The 17,057-nt window shown below is 43.3% G+C and overlaps 1 protein-coding gene across 6 annotated transcripts in view; it reads right to left on the minus strand.

The window, feature by feature from the left end:
• CARD11 (caspase recruitment domain family member 11) overlaps positions 1 to 17,057 on the minus strand; it is a 63,549-nt gene that overhangs the window by 19,955 nt on the left and 26,537 nt on the right. For 5 of the 6 annotated variants that reach the window (XR_012588766.1, XR_012588767.1, XR_012588765.1 and 2 more), the window contains exons 6-21: positions 15,459 to 15,611; positions 15,240 to 15,365; positions 14,550 to 14,747; positions 13,850 to 14,029; positions 12,754 to 12,808; positions 11,398 to 11,513; positions 10,084 to 10,187; positions 7,579 to 7,631; positions 6,641 to 6,773; positions 5,880 to 6,081; positions 4,901 to 5,027; positions 3,550 to 3,790; positions 3,040 to 3,136; positions 1,840 to 1,935; positions 784 to 916; positions 68 to 247 (exon numbers count right to left, since the gene is read on the minus strand). Coding sequence is in view for 1 of the 6 variants with exons in the window: in XM_074598118.1 (XP_074454219.1) it covers positions 68 to 247; positions 784 to 916; positions 1,840 to 1,935; positions 3,040 to 3,136; positions 3,550 to 3,790; positions 4,901 to 5,027; positions 5,880 to 6,081; positions 6,641 to 6,773; positions 7,579 to 7,631; positions 10,084 to 10,187; positions 11,398 to 11,513; positions 12,754 to 12,808; positions 13,850 to 14,029; positions 14,550 to 14,747; positions 15,240 to 15,365; positions 15,459 to 15,611 (2,194 nt within the window). In the remaining 5 variants the exon portion in view is untranslated. The remainder of the gene's footprint in view (positions 1 to 67; positions 248 to 783; positions 917 to 1,839; positions 1,936 to 3,039; positions 3,137 to 3,549; positions 3,791 to 4,900; positions 5,028 to 5,879; positions 6,082 to 6,640; positions 6,774 to 7,578; positions 7,632 to 10,083; positions 10,188 to 11,397; positions 11,514 to 12,753; positions 12,809 to 13,849; positions 14,030 to 14,549; positions 14,748 to 15,239; positions 15,366 to 15,458; positions 15,612 to 17,057) is intronic. The other variant, XR_012588769.1, reaches the window with a different exon arrangement.

Genomic DNA, 17,057 nt, shown 5'->3' on the forward strand with positions numbered 1-17,057 from the left:
GTGCATATATACGTTCATATTTCCAACACCAAGGGTTTAAAGCCATGGTCCTCGTTTATCTCATTACCTGGCTTGCATATGTTGAATTCCAGGGCACCTCCAGAGTTGAGAAGCTTCTGTACCAAGGCCTTGGCAAGCATGGTGGGAGTGAAAAGCACGGGGCGCCTGCGCTCGCAGTGGATCGGTCTCACCAAGCTATATGGGATCAGACTGAACCTCTTATTGATTTCATTTTCGGAATCCAAATCTGAGTAAAGAACAAGACGTTTATCTTCTGGTTTCCTCTCCACCAGTATTTGGAGAAAAAGGAGAAACACACGAACCAGAAATGACGTGGTTAGTCATGACGGTCCTTCTTTCTCTTTACATATATCTAGTAGTATGATGTCCAACCTAACAATAAATAATTCAAGTGCCTTTTGCTTTCAAGACGTTATTTCATACTTTAAGAGGGCACTTGCGTGGAGAATCTTTCTGCTTATTAACTTGACTTACTTTGAGTTAAATGTTTTTTGGACAAAGAGCAAGAAAGCTCTTAGGAAGAGCTGCCAAGCGAACAGGAAGTTTCAGTGTCCTAAACTTGCTCATGAAGGCTTAATGCTCCAAGCGCTTTTAGCAAAATCAGTGTTTGGTTACAAACGTTGTTGAATTTTTGCACAGAGTGGGCCCCAGAAGCTAGTAATAGGAAAGACCGGTGACATTTTTTCACGCCCATGCTGTTATGTAGGTGGCCTTTGTATCAGTGCCGCGTGTGTAAAAGCTATTACTATTTTATAACCATACCTTCCAGTTTATCAGGCGACAGCTTCTTTGCTTCAGATGAGGTCCGTGCCAGACCAGAGGGCCAACCAGTGACGATACGGACGCGCTCATTGCTATTCATACGCTTATATTTGTTTTCAGACCTACTGACAAACTGAAAAGGTGAACAGAGAGATTTGGCCCTCATTTCTTACATTCTTTATGCTCCCATGTATTCATCATCCCACACTTGTTATCTCTGAGATCTGAATTACCTATGTCTGTCAAAGACAAGGCTCCATGGATCCGTTGACTGAATTCTAAGGCTCTTTAAATATCATAGATCTGATTCAGAGCCTTTGTTAATCCCCTTTGGGATTTCTTATTTTGTTCTCTGCTCTTAAGCGGCATGTTCTTTCTCTTCGCAGAGCTCCCTGCTATCACCAGTGCAAGCACCGATGTGTCCACAGCAGAGTAACACCCTGACTGTTTGCACAAATGTATTACAGGTTATACCCAAAACTCCGCCTCTTCTTTGCTGTACCGGAGAGACTTAAAACCTCCCAAATGGCACATTTTTACATTGAGAAATAGGCTTCATGCTTTCATTCCCCATCCACCCAGCTATTCCTCTATCCATTCCTCCTCCTGTACGTTTGCTAACCTCCACAACCATCGTCCTCCACCAGATGTTTTTACCTTTCACCCACAGAGTCTCTCTCAGGCTCAGAGTCACTGGCCCACAATTAAAGGACCATTTTCCGATGGGACCTCACCCAACAGAGATTTGGGGATTGGGACGAGCCCAATGGATTTGTCCTTAAGCAAAACACATTCAGGCAGACATGGCTGACCCATCAAGATACATTAGTGACGGAAGGCAGGCACTTAAAAATACACACCCCGCATCACAAGAGCGGTTAGAAAACACAACCCATTCGTCTTTTGCATATATTAAATCTCTTTTTGATAGGAAGAAATCCCAATACAACCTCTACACCTGAGGTGGGGTTGCCGAGGAAATTAGGAGAGCCTGAGAATATCTGCTGTGCGGATCCACTATTGCAGATGTTGCATCGAGGATTTGAACTTTATTACCTGTAATATTTGGCCCAAGAGAAAGCTTGCTCTGGATAGGCGAGGGCTGGTTTTCGGGTCATTCTGTGGGGCGTGCTCCTCTGGCTGCAATGTGTTCTAGTGAAAAACAACACAGGGAATTTTCTTTCCCTCCCTTTTTTTTTTTTCAGTTTGTTGTTTTGGTTTGGTTTTTTTTTTTTAATCACAGCATTCAAGAAACAGAACAAGCAAAAGCAGATATTTTATATTTCCAATAGAAGGGATAACGCTTGATTCGTATCTATCCCAAATGCAAAGTTCTAAGGAAACTGTAGCCGCAGCCCGGCCTACGCTGAGAAACCCCGCTTCTGTTACTGCTCTCCCACACTCCTTTCCTCACAGGAGACTGCTCTCCACAGCTTATGAAAGAGGTAATTTCTGCACCGAGAAATAGCATGCAAAGCTTTTGCTTTCTCTGGCATGGCTGTCAGTGACCTCTGTCCCTTTGATCAGCGGGGACTGGGGTACAGAAGGAACGTGTGACACTTAACCTTGGCTGAAACCAAATGCAAGCACTGGCTACAGCGTCGCTGCAAATGCTGGAAGCATGTACGTCTCCCGAGCTCTAAAAATAACTTTTGGTAACTAATACACCAGGAAGTTAGTTTTAATTATGTAAAGATGGAATTCTTGGGTCTAAAGAAAGACAAATCAAATTACTGTCACTGAGGGGAAAGGAGAAATTGGCAGGGCTGTTGTGTGCGGAGACCTGATAATCCCACTTCTCTCCACAGCATGTAGGTTGGAAGAGACAGGTCTTTCTAACATGGGACCATGACAGCTCTGTGGATTAGATGCTTGTTCACAGTAGAAGAGAAATAATGCTGATTGATTACTAACTCCAAGGACACAGCTTCTTGTCCTCATGTGGATATGAAGATGCGCTAGGGGCTTACAGGCAGAAAAGAATGAAAAGGACTAAGACACAGAACAGATATTAAAGTGTCTCATAGCTGGAAGGGTTAATAGTGTGCTGGAGCTAGGTCCATTGCCAGAGACAATATTATTTAAAGCAAACTTTAAAGTAAGATGCCCATTTATTTAAAGTAAAAGATGCCCATTGTCTGGGACAATCAAAACCTACCCAGCCTGTAAAGCGGACTTTCTGGAAAATTAACATAATGAACAACAAGTATCAGTGGAGTAGCAGGTGTTAAAAAGACCTTGTTTGCAGATACTGACCCGGAGTCCCCGAAGGGTGTTATATGAGCTTTCTGACTCATCTCTGCTGCCTCTCTGCATCAGCCGCTGCAGCTTCACCAGGAGAAGTTGCTGGGCTCTGGAAGAAAGGATGGAATCACATAGATCAAGATACCTTTGAAACCACTCAGAAGAAGGCTGGACTGCAATAGTTCTGTGCCCACAGAAAAGATTAAATAGAAATAGCAGTAAGGACTGACTGAACGGCACAGTAAACGCAGGAACAAAATAACGAGCAGGACTGCAGTGCAGTTAAGGATTAAAGCATCTCCATGGCATATTTTCCTATGATACTTTTTGAGAAACCCACATTATTCTTTCAGGTAACATCTGCAGCCTCCTTTCTAAAGCTTTATATCTCATATTGCAGTTTAACATCGCCTGGCCTTATCTCAAAAATTAAGGCATATACCTCTTTCCTTACAGCAGTTATTGCTTTCCCTGTTTACAGAACCACCGCGCTCGGTCGTGGTCCCTCAGCATCATGCTCACCTGCTGTAGCTGGGAATGGTCCCCGTTTCCAGGTCCTTGTTTGTGAAAGGGTCGACTCTGGCACACAGCCACTCGCACATCCCCTGGTACATGGTGTCAAGAATATGGACAATCTCGTCACATTTCACTGACAGGGTACAGCCGTCCAGCTGGCTGGAGATGTTCAGATTGAAGCGGATATAAAATGAGTCCCCCGATGTGATCAGCCCTTCTTCCAGTTCCGCCAGCAGCCTCCGGTAACCTGCGGCAGCCAAGGAAGGGGTGAAGCACGATCGCTGCTGCTCAAACCTCAGGATTGCTGCATTCCTGGGCATCCTCTGGGAGGAGCACAGCACAGAGTTCCGACGCTCCTCCAAGAGAGGGTTTATACTTCTAGAGTGCCAGTTACACTAATTACAACATGGTCACGGGCCTGAACCTTAAAGACACTAACGGGGCATTGATTCGGAAACAGTTTGTGGTGCTGGTATCAGAATCTGCGAGAATATTCTCATTACCATGATGCTTTCAGGTAACTCCATTTTCAGTACTCCACACACGACCTGTGAAACTTCTCAGCAAAGATGCAGACACAGCTATAGCTCTATCCTGTAAGTACAGCTTGAGTTCTGCCACCAGTTCTAATGGCAAGCTATTCCCTTTATTATTATCTTTAATTGGCACTCCCACAATCTATAACATGCTTTACCTGCAGTTAAGTGGTGCTCAAAAAAAATTGCGATAGCCTTTCCTACCTCTGAAAACATCAAAGAAAATCAAAGACATCACTTCCTGTGTGATCTATGCAGCTGAGATTCTATAGCCAGCATTAAAAAAAAAAAAAAGCCCACAAATTTATACACACCAGTGAAAAATGGATTCTGGAGTGTAATTTTTGATCCATAACCTGGAATTATCATTTCAGGCCATGAACACTAAAATCCAATTCTGTTCACCACACACGAACTCCAGCTGTTAAAGATAAGATAAAGCCACAAAGGTAATAAACAGGGCAACTCCGTCAGGTAAATGCTAAATCGACTTCAGCTGGATAAAGATGATTCAGCTCGCCACATTGTATTACAGAAAACTACGTAAAAATAAGCTCAATGTGTTTTGTGAGCCATGTCATTATTGGCCCACCATGTAAATTCTTCACAGTCCTGCAGTGACAAGCATATGGACGGTTTTTTGTCCTCAGCCACAAAGCTAAAAGCTGGAGCAGTCACACAGAGTACCTGTAATTAACACCAGTGGACACGCTTCAGATTGATACCAATACAAAGGACATTCTGGTTCCGTCATTCTCATCCACGCCAGTTAGTATAATAGACCTGGGACTATGTGAGATGAGAAATACTTTTGCTCTTACCTTCGTGATTTGATTTATACTGGAGTGTTACTGGACCACTGCACCTCTGAATTGTCCAGTGAACTTCTTCCTTTGTGCAAGTATCCAAGGGAACACTCTGATTTTCCTCTTTGATGCAGGCCTCCAACTAGATATGAAAGAAATATTACTCTCCAGTGCGGGTTCAATCTCTCAGTCAATTATACCATTTTTTTTTTTAGCGGCATAATCTTTTTCCGATTAAACAATGCAGATACTTCGCTGTCAGGATTACGTTCTAATGATTTAATTTCTTTTATCTCAAATTAGGGGAATGCTAGCAGTCAACAGCACTGCAGCTCTTTGACAATCCCAGACTTCCCAATAATAAATACTGCAGAAATATCAGTTGTGGCTGTGGGTTTTTTTCCCCCTTTGGAGACATTTTAGTAGAAAAATCATTTGGGAACATTGACAACGGAGGGAAAACTAAGCAAAGAGACACTTTGGAGAAGCGCTGTTGAACTCCTGCTTATGTGATGCTGGGGAGGGCTATGCAGGTGTGCGGCCCTTCTTCCCATTCGTGCTGCAGCTGTACCTGTTTCTGTTCATAACACGCCTGCTCCCAGGACAGGCCACTCTAAGGAATAGTTTAGGAGTCATCATGGTAAGCTAAGTAGCATGAGCACCCACCCTTTCAGGCAGGGAAGGAGTGGGAAGTTGAGAGCAAATGCCATTCTGGTCCATTCCAAGGGGCTGTGCTACACCATACAGCAACCAAGAAAGCGTCAGCAGCTCTGATCTCTTCCATACAGAGCTACCCTAAAGTGCAAAACCGTGTTTGTGTTTTGGATGACCGTAAACGCTATTTGAATAGTCAATAGCACATTTTCTCCCCCATGAGTCGTATGCTTTTGTCATTAATACAAGATGAAAGCAGAAACAAACTGAAGTATGGTGAGCGTGCACGCACGTAGGTGGACAGACATCCCGTGCTGTTTGTGGATCATTTTATGCTCACCATTAGGACTTGGTGTCCCTCCCGAAGGCCTGCTTTCTCTGCCAGTGATCCTGCCTTGACAGAGCTAATAAAGCTCCCTTTGTCATTGCCCCCAACCAGGGTGATTTCTGACTTGAGACTCTCTCCATTCAGTGTTACGCGCTGGACAGTATGGCAGGAGTTTCTAATGCGATCAACGGACGTGACAGAGGGACGAAAAGGTCTGTGTTCATGAAAAGAAGTAACAGTTAGGCAGTGATCTCAGCTTTTAACCATAGTTAAATGATAAATGAGAGATATTTAAACAAACATTTAGTGAATCAAGCACTAGGATCTAAGGACTCAAAAAGAAATCTCTCTCATTACTGCATAAGTTCTGGAGAAGAGCATCTGGATAGCTTCAACTGCTCTGACGTGACTGAATAACTCAGGTGAATAATAGCACCTCACCTAGCAACCTGTGGCAGCAAGATAACAAGATCACAAGGATAAATCTAAGCCTCTAGAACATTTTGTCTACCTGGAAGTTTTTGAATTTTAGGATGACCTTTCTTGGTTTACAAGTTATGAAAGGGTTCCAAAATAACATGTTACACTGCTGCCAACATAAAGAAGTAAAGATTTAGCACAATATCACGAGATATTTGTGTCAAATAGCAGCTTGTGACATCATATTCCTGACATTATATCTTCAGCAACTAATAGATAAACGGAGGATGTCTACTATAGTAGCCCTTCCCCTCAGTCTCTGTCTAAAGTAGGTAAACTGGCATCTCAAATACCTTTCCAGAGAGAACTTTCTAAATATGGAGCTGACATGCTCAAGCTCATAGGCATCCAGGCCTTCCGACTGATGAGAAGAAGAGGAAGAGTGCACCGAAGGAGCTCCGTGTGATTGCCTGTCATGACTGTCATCTGAAAAGAGTAACAAGAATGCAAATGAGTCCTAGATAGAGTGACGAAGAGGGAAAAGGGGAAAATGGATGTTTGATGGATCCCAGCCGAAGCTGAAGGAGGAAATTCCTGATGCAGAGGCATGATTCATGTCCACAGGCCATGGCAAGGAATGCATCTTGCTTACTGGACCAACCTCGTCACTCTCACAGAACAGCAAGTTGGAAGGGACCTCTGGAGATTGTCTAGTCAAACCCCCTGCTCAAAGCAGGGTCAGGTAGAGGAGATTGCTCAGGACTTGTCCAGTTGGGTCCAGAACATCTCCAAGGATGGAGACTCGTCAGCTTCTTTGGACAATCCTGTTCCAGTGTTGACCACCCTTACAGTTAAAAAGCTTTTTTTTTTTTCTCCCCTGTTTAAATGGAATTGCTTGTTCTTTAGTTTGTGCCCATTGTCTCTTCTCCTTTCATTGGGTAGCACTGAGAAGAGTCTGTTTCTGCTTTACTCTTTCCACTCTCAATTTGATGTTTTCCTTATTTAAAGGCTAGAGGTCTTCTTATCAACCTGCAAACCTCAGCCAAGGACCCTCCATCTACTCATTGCGTCCCATCCTTCTCCTGCTTAGTTCTTCAGGAATAACTACCTGCTTATTCTCACCACTAGTTGCCCCTTTGTTTTCTTGTTATGATGAGCTGACTTGATTTTTCCTAAGTCTGTGTCCCATCTTATTTAGACCAGGAGTCGATTACTTGGCAGTATCTGCAGCTGGTGAGTTAATCACATAGATCTCATAGTTAAACTACATCCATGATATCCTCTCGCTTACCATCTAGCTCCAAAGCATCATATCCAAAGCTGTCATTGTCCTCTTCAACCAGGCTGGAATTAAAAACAAAGCATGAGATAATGGGAGAGAGAGAGTGTGACATGTTCACTTTCCAGCTTTTAGCAGATTTCCAACTTCAGCAGACTTCATTAAGCTCTGAAGGAGGAACTTTTTGTGTGAAAAAGATAGATATTGGGGGTGTCGCATCAGGCAGTGGTGCAGCTGCAAAAAAATAAGCAAGTACCGTACTTGTGGGCCAAGGGAAGATGTAGGAAAATGGCAGGAAGACAGTACGTGTCAGCCAATATGGGAAGCATGTGAAGCAGCAAGAAGATTCAGAAGGAAGGGTTGTTAACAGCACTGAGGGAACGAAGATTTTGCTGAAGACAAAGGGAAGCTACTGACTGATGGTCTCCTATGTGTGACTTACACCACACCTGCTTCAGCACCGAGACAAATGGTTGCATAGCATCTGCCGTATATACACTGCAGGATGGGTTTTTTCCGTGATAGATCAAAAGTGTCAGAAGCTCACCGACGGACAGAGTGAATGCAAGGGAAGCGACTGAGGTGCAGCAGTAAAGGAGTAATTTACCTGCTTGATTTAGAGTACTTGAAGCACTTTATAACAGCTTAATGGTACCTTGGATGGTTAGTCAGATACCCACGGTAACAGAACGGCAAGGTGTACCAAGCTTTATGCACAGAAACTCCTACGCCGCAGCTCTGGTCCCAGCCCAGCTCCCACTGACACAATCCTTCCTGCTAAGGGTGGCTAGATTGGTTGGCCTTAAAAACAAACAGTTAAAATTCACCAGAATTTTGCTTTTAAAGGGATATTGGGGATGTCTGGCCAAGTGAGTGATCTGTCTGCTTCACTAGAAGGACTTCATTAAAGCATGTCCTTTGGTCGCAAAGCTGTTTAAATAGCAGCGGGTTGTTTTCCCCGTTCAGAATGATTTGTAGGTCTCCTGTGGAGCTGATATTCCTCATATTTGACTTCAGGTGAAGGGTGAATTTTTGCAGCCAGTCGGGGGAGAATCAGCTATTTTTACATCATGCATAAGCAGGGAAATAACACACCTTCTTGTACATATTAAATTATGATCTCACTTTTTTTCCACACAAATCAAGACCAGATGAACTGTGAAACCTGCAACTTGGCATGCAAATAGCAATTATTTTGGATTATGTTCACAAACAAGTTAAAAAACCTTCGCAGGCTAATTATAAAGTTATACACTACAGTGAACTTTTGGGCGTGCTCTTGAGATACTTGACGTCAGTGATTATTAGCTCAATAAAGTAAGGCCGCATTCAGACCTTGCTCCAGGTAAACGTTCAAATCATTAACAAAACAACCCTTTTTCTCCATCTTGAATTAAAACAAGACACTTCAAAAAGGAGCTTGGAGGACAATATAGGAGAACTTAAGGGAGACCAGAATAAACTCTGCCTAAATCCTCAGCAGCCTCAAAAATTATGTGTGAGAACTAGCTGAGGATGCCCTCAACGGAAAGCCGTCTTGCAAAGCTTTACATAGAGAAAGAAAGGCAAAAGCAGCAGTCTGCCAGAGATGGGTTTGCTTTGAAAAGCATTAAAAAAAAAATCTAAATAAAGCTCTAATAAAGATTAGATCTAAAAAAATACATCTAATGAAGATCTAAAGCTTCCACATGTATTGCTTTGCCTGGTCTTTGTTCTTTTCTCCTTCCCCTTGGGACCTTTAGGGAATGTATTTGTATCTTCTGATATTCCGGATGCAAACACTGATGCTATTGACACCAAAACAGAATGTCCAAGTATTGCATTGCTAGAAACCTTTTAGAAAAGGGAGGGTGAGGCAAGCAGGGGCTCTCTGCTTCCCATTCCCCAGCCGCCCCGATTTCCCTCGCAGGGGAAGTCCCCAGGGCCGTGACCCAGCAGAGTGGAAGCTGCAGCAGGAGGTGAAGCAGAGGACAACGGTCTCTCTCCCCTCATCGCCGTGCTGAGACACAGAGCCCTGAGCCCGACAAAACCCACTTCCCTCCTCCACTTCTCCTTCACGTTCTTCACCAACATTCCAGCGTCTCAGCTCTATTTTGGCAGCTTACAGAGGAGAAAGAGGGGCTTTGAGAGACGGGGAAAGGACAGGGACACAGACACAGGTAGCGGGGAGCTGAAAAGCAAAAAGAGAAGCCATATCAGCCTACCAAGGTAGAGCACATTCCCCGATAACGTAGGTGCCTCGTCATTTCAGTACTGTTTTGTATTATGTACATTAAATAAGTCAGTGCTGCAGCGGTACCACGGTGTCATTCACCCCAGCTGAACTATCAGACACTCCTGAGTGTTTTGGACAAAATTAGGGGTGAAGGACTGCAGCCCTGAGAAATTTAGAAAGTCCGTCCTGCTGCCTAATCGAAGCTCTCTATCTAGAGACAGACACAAGGACGTCTAAGGCCCTGCTTGCCTCCTCCTTGCGACTACAAGTTCCGGGCATATTTCGCCAGCGTGGCTACCTACCTGCAATGAGGGGCGTCCTCTTTGCAACGTCGGACTATTGAATCGTTCCCTGGAGGCTCGGGAGTGGTAGACATGATACTGTCGTTGCGATTTCTCAGGGTTTGCTTTTTTTTTTTTTAAAAAAAAAAAAAAAAAAAAAGGCGACAGAAAGGTTATGTGTCTTAAATGTGCTATCATTTCTAACTCAGAAGCGTTAGCCTGCTAGCTTGCCAGTGGTACTCTGCACCGTGAAGCACACACAACAGTAAGGAAAATCGCTCCTAGACACGCAGAATGCTACGTACCAGAGCATTCACATTCATATATTCCAGTATTTTAGCAACACGCACAGCTTGTGTGCTGGCACAGTACCTTTTTCTGTGACCACACGACTGGCTGATTTACCAAAGAATTTTTAACTTTACCCTTGATGTGTGGAGTCTGTGTTGCACAGCTGACATACAGGAGCAAGAGGATGAAAAGCAGAATGTATGCATGCTTATATATATAAATAGTAGGAATGAGGAAGAAAAATACAGATCTCCATACGTTCAGTTATTAATTCAATATACTGGAAACTAAATTCTGAACTGTACTACGGGGAAGACTGTGAAAAGTCATCTAAATATCCAACAGATATTCCAAAGAATATTCCTAACCCAGCTAAGCTTATTATGAGTGGCAGGGAGTTCTTTCCTGGCTATTCTTGGATATAGTTTTAATTTCCTGGGGGCAGCGTTTTTCACGGTGTTCTAGAAAGATGTTTTGTTCTTTGTTATTAACACTCTGCGAGAGCACTCTCTCTGTCTGCTCGTCCTGCTGTGTCAGTGCTCACATATGTATAATGGAATATCTTCCTTGGGAGATTACGGGGACACAGCAAGCAGGGAAGAAATGGTTTGCCTATGGTATGTAGAAGTTTCCAACTGTGATCTGCACCCCTTTTTTTCACGTGCTGTTACTTATAGACAGGAAAAGCATTAGAGAACTCACAAACAACCTGAGCATTTTCTTAAATAAATTACAAAGCAGCTTTTGAAGAAAATCTCTTCCTTCTAACGGTAAATGTGAAATGGCATAAGGAGACAGCGAGAGGTCATAAGTACCTTTGAAATATCTTTAAATAAACACAAACCAATTCTGTGATTTTGAAAAAGGCTAATAAAATGGTTCTAACGAAATGCTGGTAAAAGGATTACGGGAGCCTCTGACAAGGGCCTTGGATGCGATCACAGCTGGGATGCTAGTGAAGTGCTAATGCCGGGTGGCAAAAGCTCCGAACCACATTAGGAGAGATGGTCATAGACAGGCGAGGGGCACCTGAAGGCTCCTTACAATTTTGCTGACTTCACAGCTGCTGATGGAGTTACTGACGGAAACGGAATTAGAGGAACTCGTGTCTGTGCGGCCATTGCTGGCATCAGCCCCGTCTTCCTCCTGTGCTCTGACTGCTGCGCTCACGGATGACAGAGAAAAATACAGACACCAGGGGAAAATTTTGTCAGATCACTTTCAATACAGAGCCTTTCACAGACTTGCAACAACCCTTAGGATTATTGTCCCACGTCAGGTTATCTCGTTTCCCCCCACCCTGCGCTGGGCAGAGGCTGCAGGACGCGCTCCATTCCCGGCAGCCCCGGATCCCTTTCCTTCCCCGGCCACTTCCCGACACAGCACGGAATGCACGCCACTCCGGACAGCCTCTTGCCAACTTTTTCTTTCAACTCTGTCCTGTACCTTTTTATTAGATCTATGAATACTATTTGTCAAATTAAAGAAGGATTGTTTTATTAATTTATGTTTTAACTCCACCACCTGAATCTGGTAGCCCGCAATGAGGCTGGCTCACTGAATTCCACTCTTTTTACAAGAAAAAATAAAGTTACAACAGGGACCAAGAAGCTTGAGATGCCTCAGCAGCCCCAGGCAGCACAGCGTGAATGTCTTTGTGGGCTCTTTCCCTTCCCCAGCGCCTCCGATTGGTACCAGTGTTGCACGTTACCCGATACCATTAAATATGGGGTGTAACGTCTCGCGGCAGGAACCATGTTTCCCACCATATTTAGTACAAGAGTGAGCATTGCTGCCGTGCATGACAAATAAAGGAAGTGCTGCCTAAGATGGTGCTTGGTTCGAGAACAACGTTACACAAATAAGAGGAATTAGGAGCAGCTCGAACATGAGAATACAGCAACTAATTGGGTGACTCGGCAGCTGGCTGATGGGTAGGTCAACGCCCTTGCCCCAACCTTTGCAGTGCTTTAGATTTAAAATTAATTCCTTTTTGCTGAAGGACCAAGGAACTCTTTAGGTGATCACTAGTCTTTTCAGCTTTTTCCCCAACAACGAAAAGAAAATAGTATAAAGGGTTTTAGTACAGGTATTACACTGATGACTTCAAAAATTCTGTGAACTAAAAGGAAAATTGAGTAAACAGAAAATTCAGGTAAGCTGCAGGATGAAATATTGCGTGTCCGTGGAGGCATCTCTGGATGGAGAGGGCATTCAGGTAGAACACTTGACTACTTTAAATTACGACATTGTTCACTGTGAGAGAAACTGTCTATTTTACTGGCTTGGACTTAGTTAAGAATTTCCCCAGTTGGCATAGTCATTAAGACAACTTAAAGAGATGAAGTGAACGAGACAAAGCAACAGAGAAGGAATAAGGACATGGGTGCTCTTTCTGACCTTGAAACTCTGATGGTTTGTTCATGCTGACAGGGGATTTAGCTCTCGGATTTATCTGAAAGAAAAAGGACAAAAATCAACACAAACGCAGAATATTTGCCACATGCTGCAAACCAGATATTTTCACCCCTTTTTTCACCATTATGCTGCAATATATTTGCCCTCCTTTAAACCACAGGACCCAAAATTTAGAAGACATTTAGGTATCTAAATGCCACTGCAGTGAACGAGAATTAGCAACCTAACTCCTTTTAGAAGTTTGGCCGAAATACATCGCAATTTCCAGCTTCTGCTGAGGGAACAAAGAGACAAAAGGTGAAGTGGGTGCCTTGGGACTGGTTTCAGGCAGCTGTTAATACAACAGGCATCCTTTTGGAGCATGCAATGTGAAAAATGCAGCTCTAGTGCCATAAGTAATAATGACAGTCAGAGCACAGAAAGGTTATGAAGGGCAGGGAGAATTCTAATGCAGATGAAAGGAAAAAGAAGCTCAAACCCCAAATGTTAGATTGTATTTTTTTTTTTTTTTTCTTTTTTACAATTCATGAATATAGCATCAGATAATAGCTGTGTGAATGCAGCTAGTTGGGGAAATCATGGCCCTAACTCATGCTATCCCTTACTCTTAAGTGAAAGGAAATTGCCATAATTTAATTCTAAATTAGGCAGTTAATTTTGCTCTAGATTGTGTCCATTTCTTTTTATTATTCCTTCCAGCTGATGCGAGCTTTTCCACCGATGCTTCACTTTCCACCTTCAGTTAACTTGCGTGCTGGACTTCGGGCGTTATGTCATTTTTTTTTTTCACTACTGTTAAGGAGGCAAAGAATCAATTTATTGACAACGCTCCAAGAATGTGAATGAACAGCAGAAGCAAGGAGAATACATAAAATGGGAAGAAGGGGCAAAAAATGGCCTAAGAAGCCTGATTATATCTGCTCCTCAAGATGCAAATCACCACGGGGCAAAACCTGACGTCTCGCTATCATATACAAATCTGTTCTTATCTTTATAGCACAGCACCTTCAGAGGCATGACTGCAGCATGTGTTATGTTTCCCTGTACTGTATCATTCCAGCCTCATATTAAGACACACCTGGATTCCCTTTAGATTCACTCTTCTCTTGAGTCGAGCTTGATCAGGCAAGAAGAATTTGTTATCTTCTGGGGACTCTTCAGAAGTGGAGGAGTCATCTGCTTCCTGACCATTGGCTTTTGGGCCAGGAGTCCCAAAGGTCTGGGAGATAATGGTAATGGGTAGATTCCGTGGTAAACTCTAAAGATCAGAAGGAAACACTTTACTTCTGAGACCAGTTTGCTACAACTCCTCATGACCTCCCTTTAGAGCAATCTGATTGAACTTGCTGTGACTCCAATGAGTCAGAATTCTGCTCACAGAGAATGTGGCTCCAGACCCACATCAGTAACTTAGACTGACGTTTGTGGGGATTTCTGTGCACTGGGGCACATTCCTCAAAATAATTATTTGTGGTTTCTATCCTGGTGCAGAAATCCGTTGCCTTTCTTAATTTTCTTTCCTTCCCTTTAAAATCAAGCTGTGGAGTGCCAGCCTTTGAGAAGCTACGTGCACGAGACAGACAACGTGAACCCCACTGTACTGAAGAACTCCTAGTTCCCACTCAATAACTCACAGCATTGACATTTAACAGAAGGAGATTATTTTTTTCAGCTAATTCACGGAGGGAATTAGAAGAGTCCCCTCTCCATTCCACACCAAAATGTTTTTAAGATCGAGTCTTAAAAAAAGAACTCATGTCTGTCTTCCTCGGCCCTACCTGGTCGTGAAAGTTATTGTCCTTAGAGAGCCGTCGGAGCTTGCACTCTAGGTTGACAATGCAAGCTTCTTTCCGAACCACCTCAATTCGGAGTTCGTCGTTTCTCTCCTCCAGCTCTCGAATCTGCTTCCTGTATTTATCCTTTTCAATCAGACAATGTGAATACTGTGTCTGAGCCTCATCACGCGAGCGGAATGCCTGCAGCAGAGAGAAGAAACCCGTTTTGCACCTGGGCACCAGACACCTTCTCCTGCTGGTTCTGTTCGTAAGGTGTTTGGAACGGGGACTTCAGAACTGGTAACCGTTCACCAATTAACACAGCAGTTAGGAGCAGGATGTGCCACAGTAGTACCATTAAAAATTATGATGATGAGGGTGGTTCATTTCCAGCTCCTTCTTGGTTGGTGGCAAAATGCTCCAGAGTGCAACCCGGATGACTTGACACTAACATAAAGCCTGCAGTAGCTGTTGTTAAGATCTTGGTTCTGCCTGCCAGATGCTACGCCGTGGAAACAACCCAATATTATCCTATGTTTAATTACTGTAATGCAAATTCCAACAAGTAGCAATTTCTTGTAACTGTTTATTTTTTAATGGTACTTTGGGTCCAATTACCCACAATTCCCCAAAGTGACACATATGAGATACAGGCTTTTGCTACTGATTTTCCCCACATTAACTGTTAGATACCTGGTCTCGCTCCTTTTCCACCTCTTCTAGCTGTATCATCACAGTGTTCATACGGTGCTTGTACATCTCACAGTCTTTTCCTAGTGTTGAACACTTTAACTCCAAATCTTCTTTCTCTTCGAGATACTGGAAATGACACACTGTTAACCACCACTGCTCTCAGAGGTCTTTTGGGCACTAGCCTGAGATATTCCGTCTTTCCATCCTTCCATTTCTCACCTTGTCTCTCAAGTCCTCCACATGACGAATCTCCTCTTGGAGATTAAAGATCTTGTTGACCAATTCATGACGATCTTCTAGTGCCTCCTTACGGTCATGTTCCAGGATATCCAAAATGGCTTTGTCCGAATCTGGCAAACTCCGCTTGTCAGCCTGAGGAAAGATATTTTTAAGAGACAGGCCAGGGAAAGCGAAAATAGTATTGAAGGGCGACAAGTAACAAAGGCAGTAACAAACAAGAGGAATAGAAAATGAACGTGGTATCGCAATGGGAAAGCAGGAGAAGAGACGGACATTTGTTCATATTTTAAAATAGTGTCAGAAAAGACGAATAAAGGCTGCCCTGCCGTCAGAATAGTCTGATGAAAGAATTGTTTTACTGTTTTATTGTACTGGCTATAATTCGATCCATTTTGGATGCAGTGACAATTCTTCACTCCAAGCCCTGCATTCAGAACTCTTCTCTATTAATCAGCTCTCGCTGAGCACAAAAATCACCCTTTGCCAAAGAGCAGGGCCTAAGAAAACATTCAGGGGAATTTTGAAAGCATGCACAGGCTTTGCAGGGCTGTGCTCAGAGAATATTAAACGTGCCTGGAGTAGCTTGTACCGCTCCTTCATCTCCTATAGTGTCCAGCAATATTTTTTCTTTCAGATTTAAAATTAACAAGATTACCAGAGCAGGTTCCAACACATAAAAAATTAACCATAAATGGAAGATGAAAAAGGCATAAAATGCAAGCAAGTAATATGCCTATTTATCTTTAAAATGCCTAGACTAAGTTGAAGATTTCGGTGACATTTTGGTTACCTAATATTTCTAAGTATACCTAAGTATTTCCAAAACAAACTGCCTTTTGTTTATTTATACTGTCTCTTAGGAAAATTTCAATCCTATCTTTAGCTATTTCCTGATTCTTCCTCTGTTTCTTTAGGTGCTGGAAGACCACTTCAGTTAACAGAAGAGATGGGCCAGAACTCCCAGAACCTTCTATACCACACCGTTTTTCAACCTTTGAATCGGATTTGTATTAGAACTCAGAATCGTTAGGCGCTGCCAGAGACTACAGCCGCCTCTGAAGAGCATTCTATTGATAACTTTTTAACTGTCATTTTGAAACGCCACAAGCCTTCTCCAGCACTCTCACATGTATCCCAATATTTGGCTACGCTCTTCACAGAGTAACACAGTGCTGAATTTGCTGCGTATCATCCTTTTTCCCCTCTCTGCCCAAACAAAGGTTAGTTAAGATCCCTGTGCAAGTTACAGCAGGGTTCTACAGGGCATTCCGGTCACTGGTGACCACCCAAGTACAGAAACCTTTATTACCCGCTGCTTCATTAAGACCTTTTGGCACAGATATGACAATAGGCTACCCAGAATCGCCTTCAGAAACTCCTGGGCTGGCTATTTAACGCAGCTTTGTAGCGACAGACTGCTACAAAGAACCACAGCAGGGCTAAAACATGGAACTGAATGCTCCGCAATTAAACGGCTGCACTCTGCACCTTGAAGGAGCCCATCTCGCATGTACGGCTTGATTTATTAGATGACTTTCTTTTTTTTCGTTGTAGAACTCCTCCTCGCACATGCGTTCG

Source organism: Larus michahellis, chromosome 8 (assembly GCF_964199755.1).
Source record: "Larus michahellis chromosome 8, bLarMic1.1, whole genome shotgun sequence".
NCBI lineage: Eukaryota > Metazoa > Chordata > Aves > Charadriiformes > Laridae > Larus > Larus michahellis.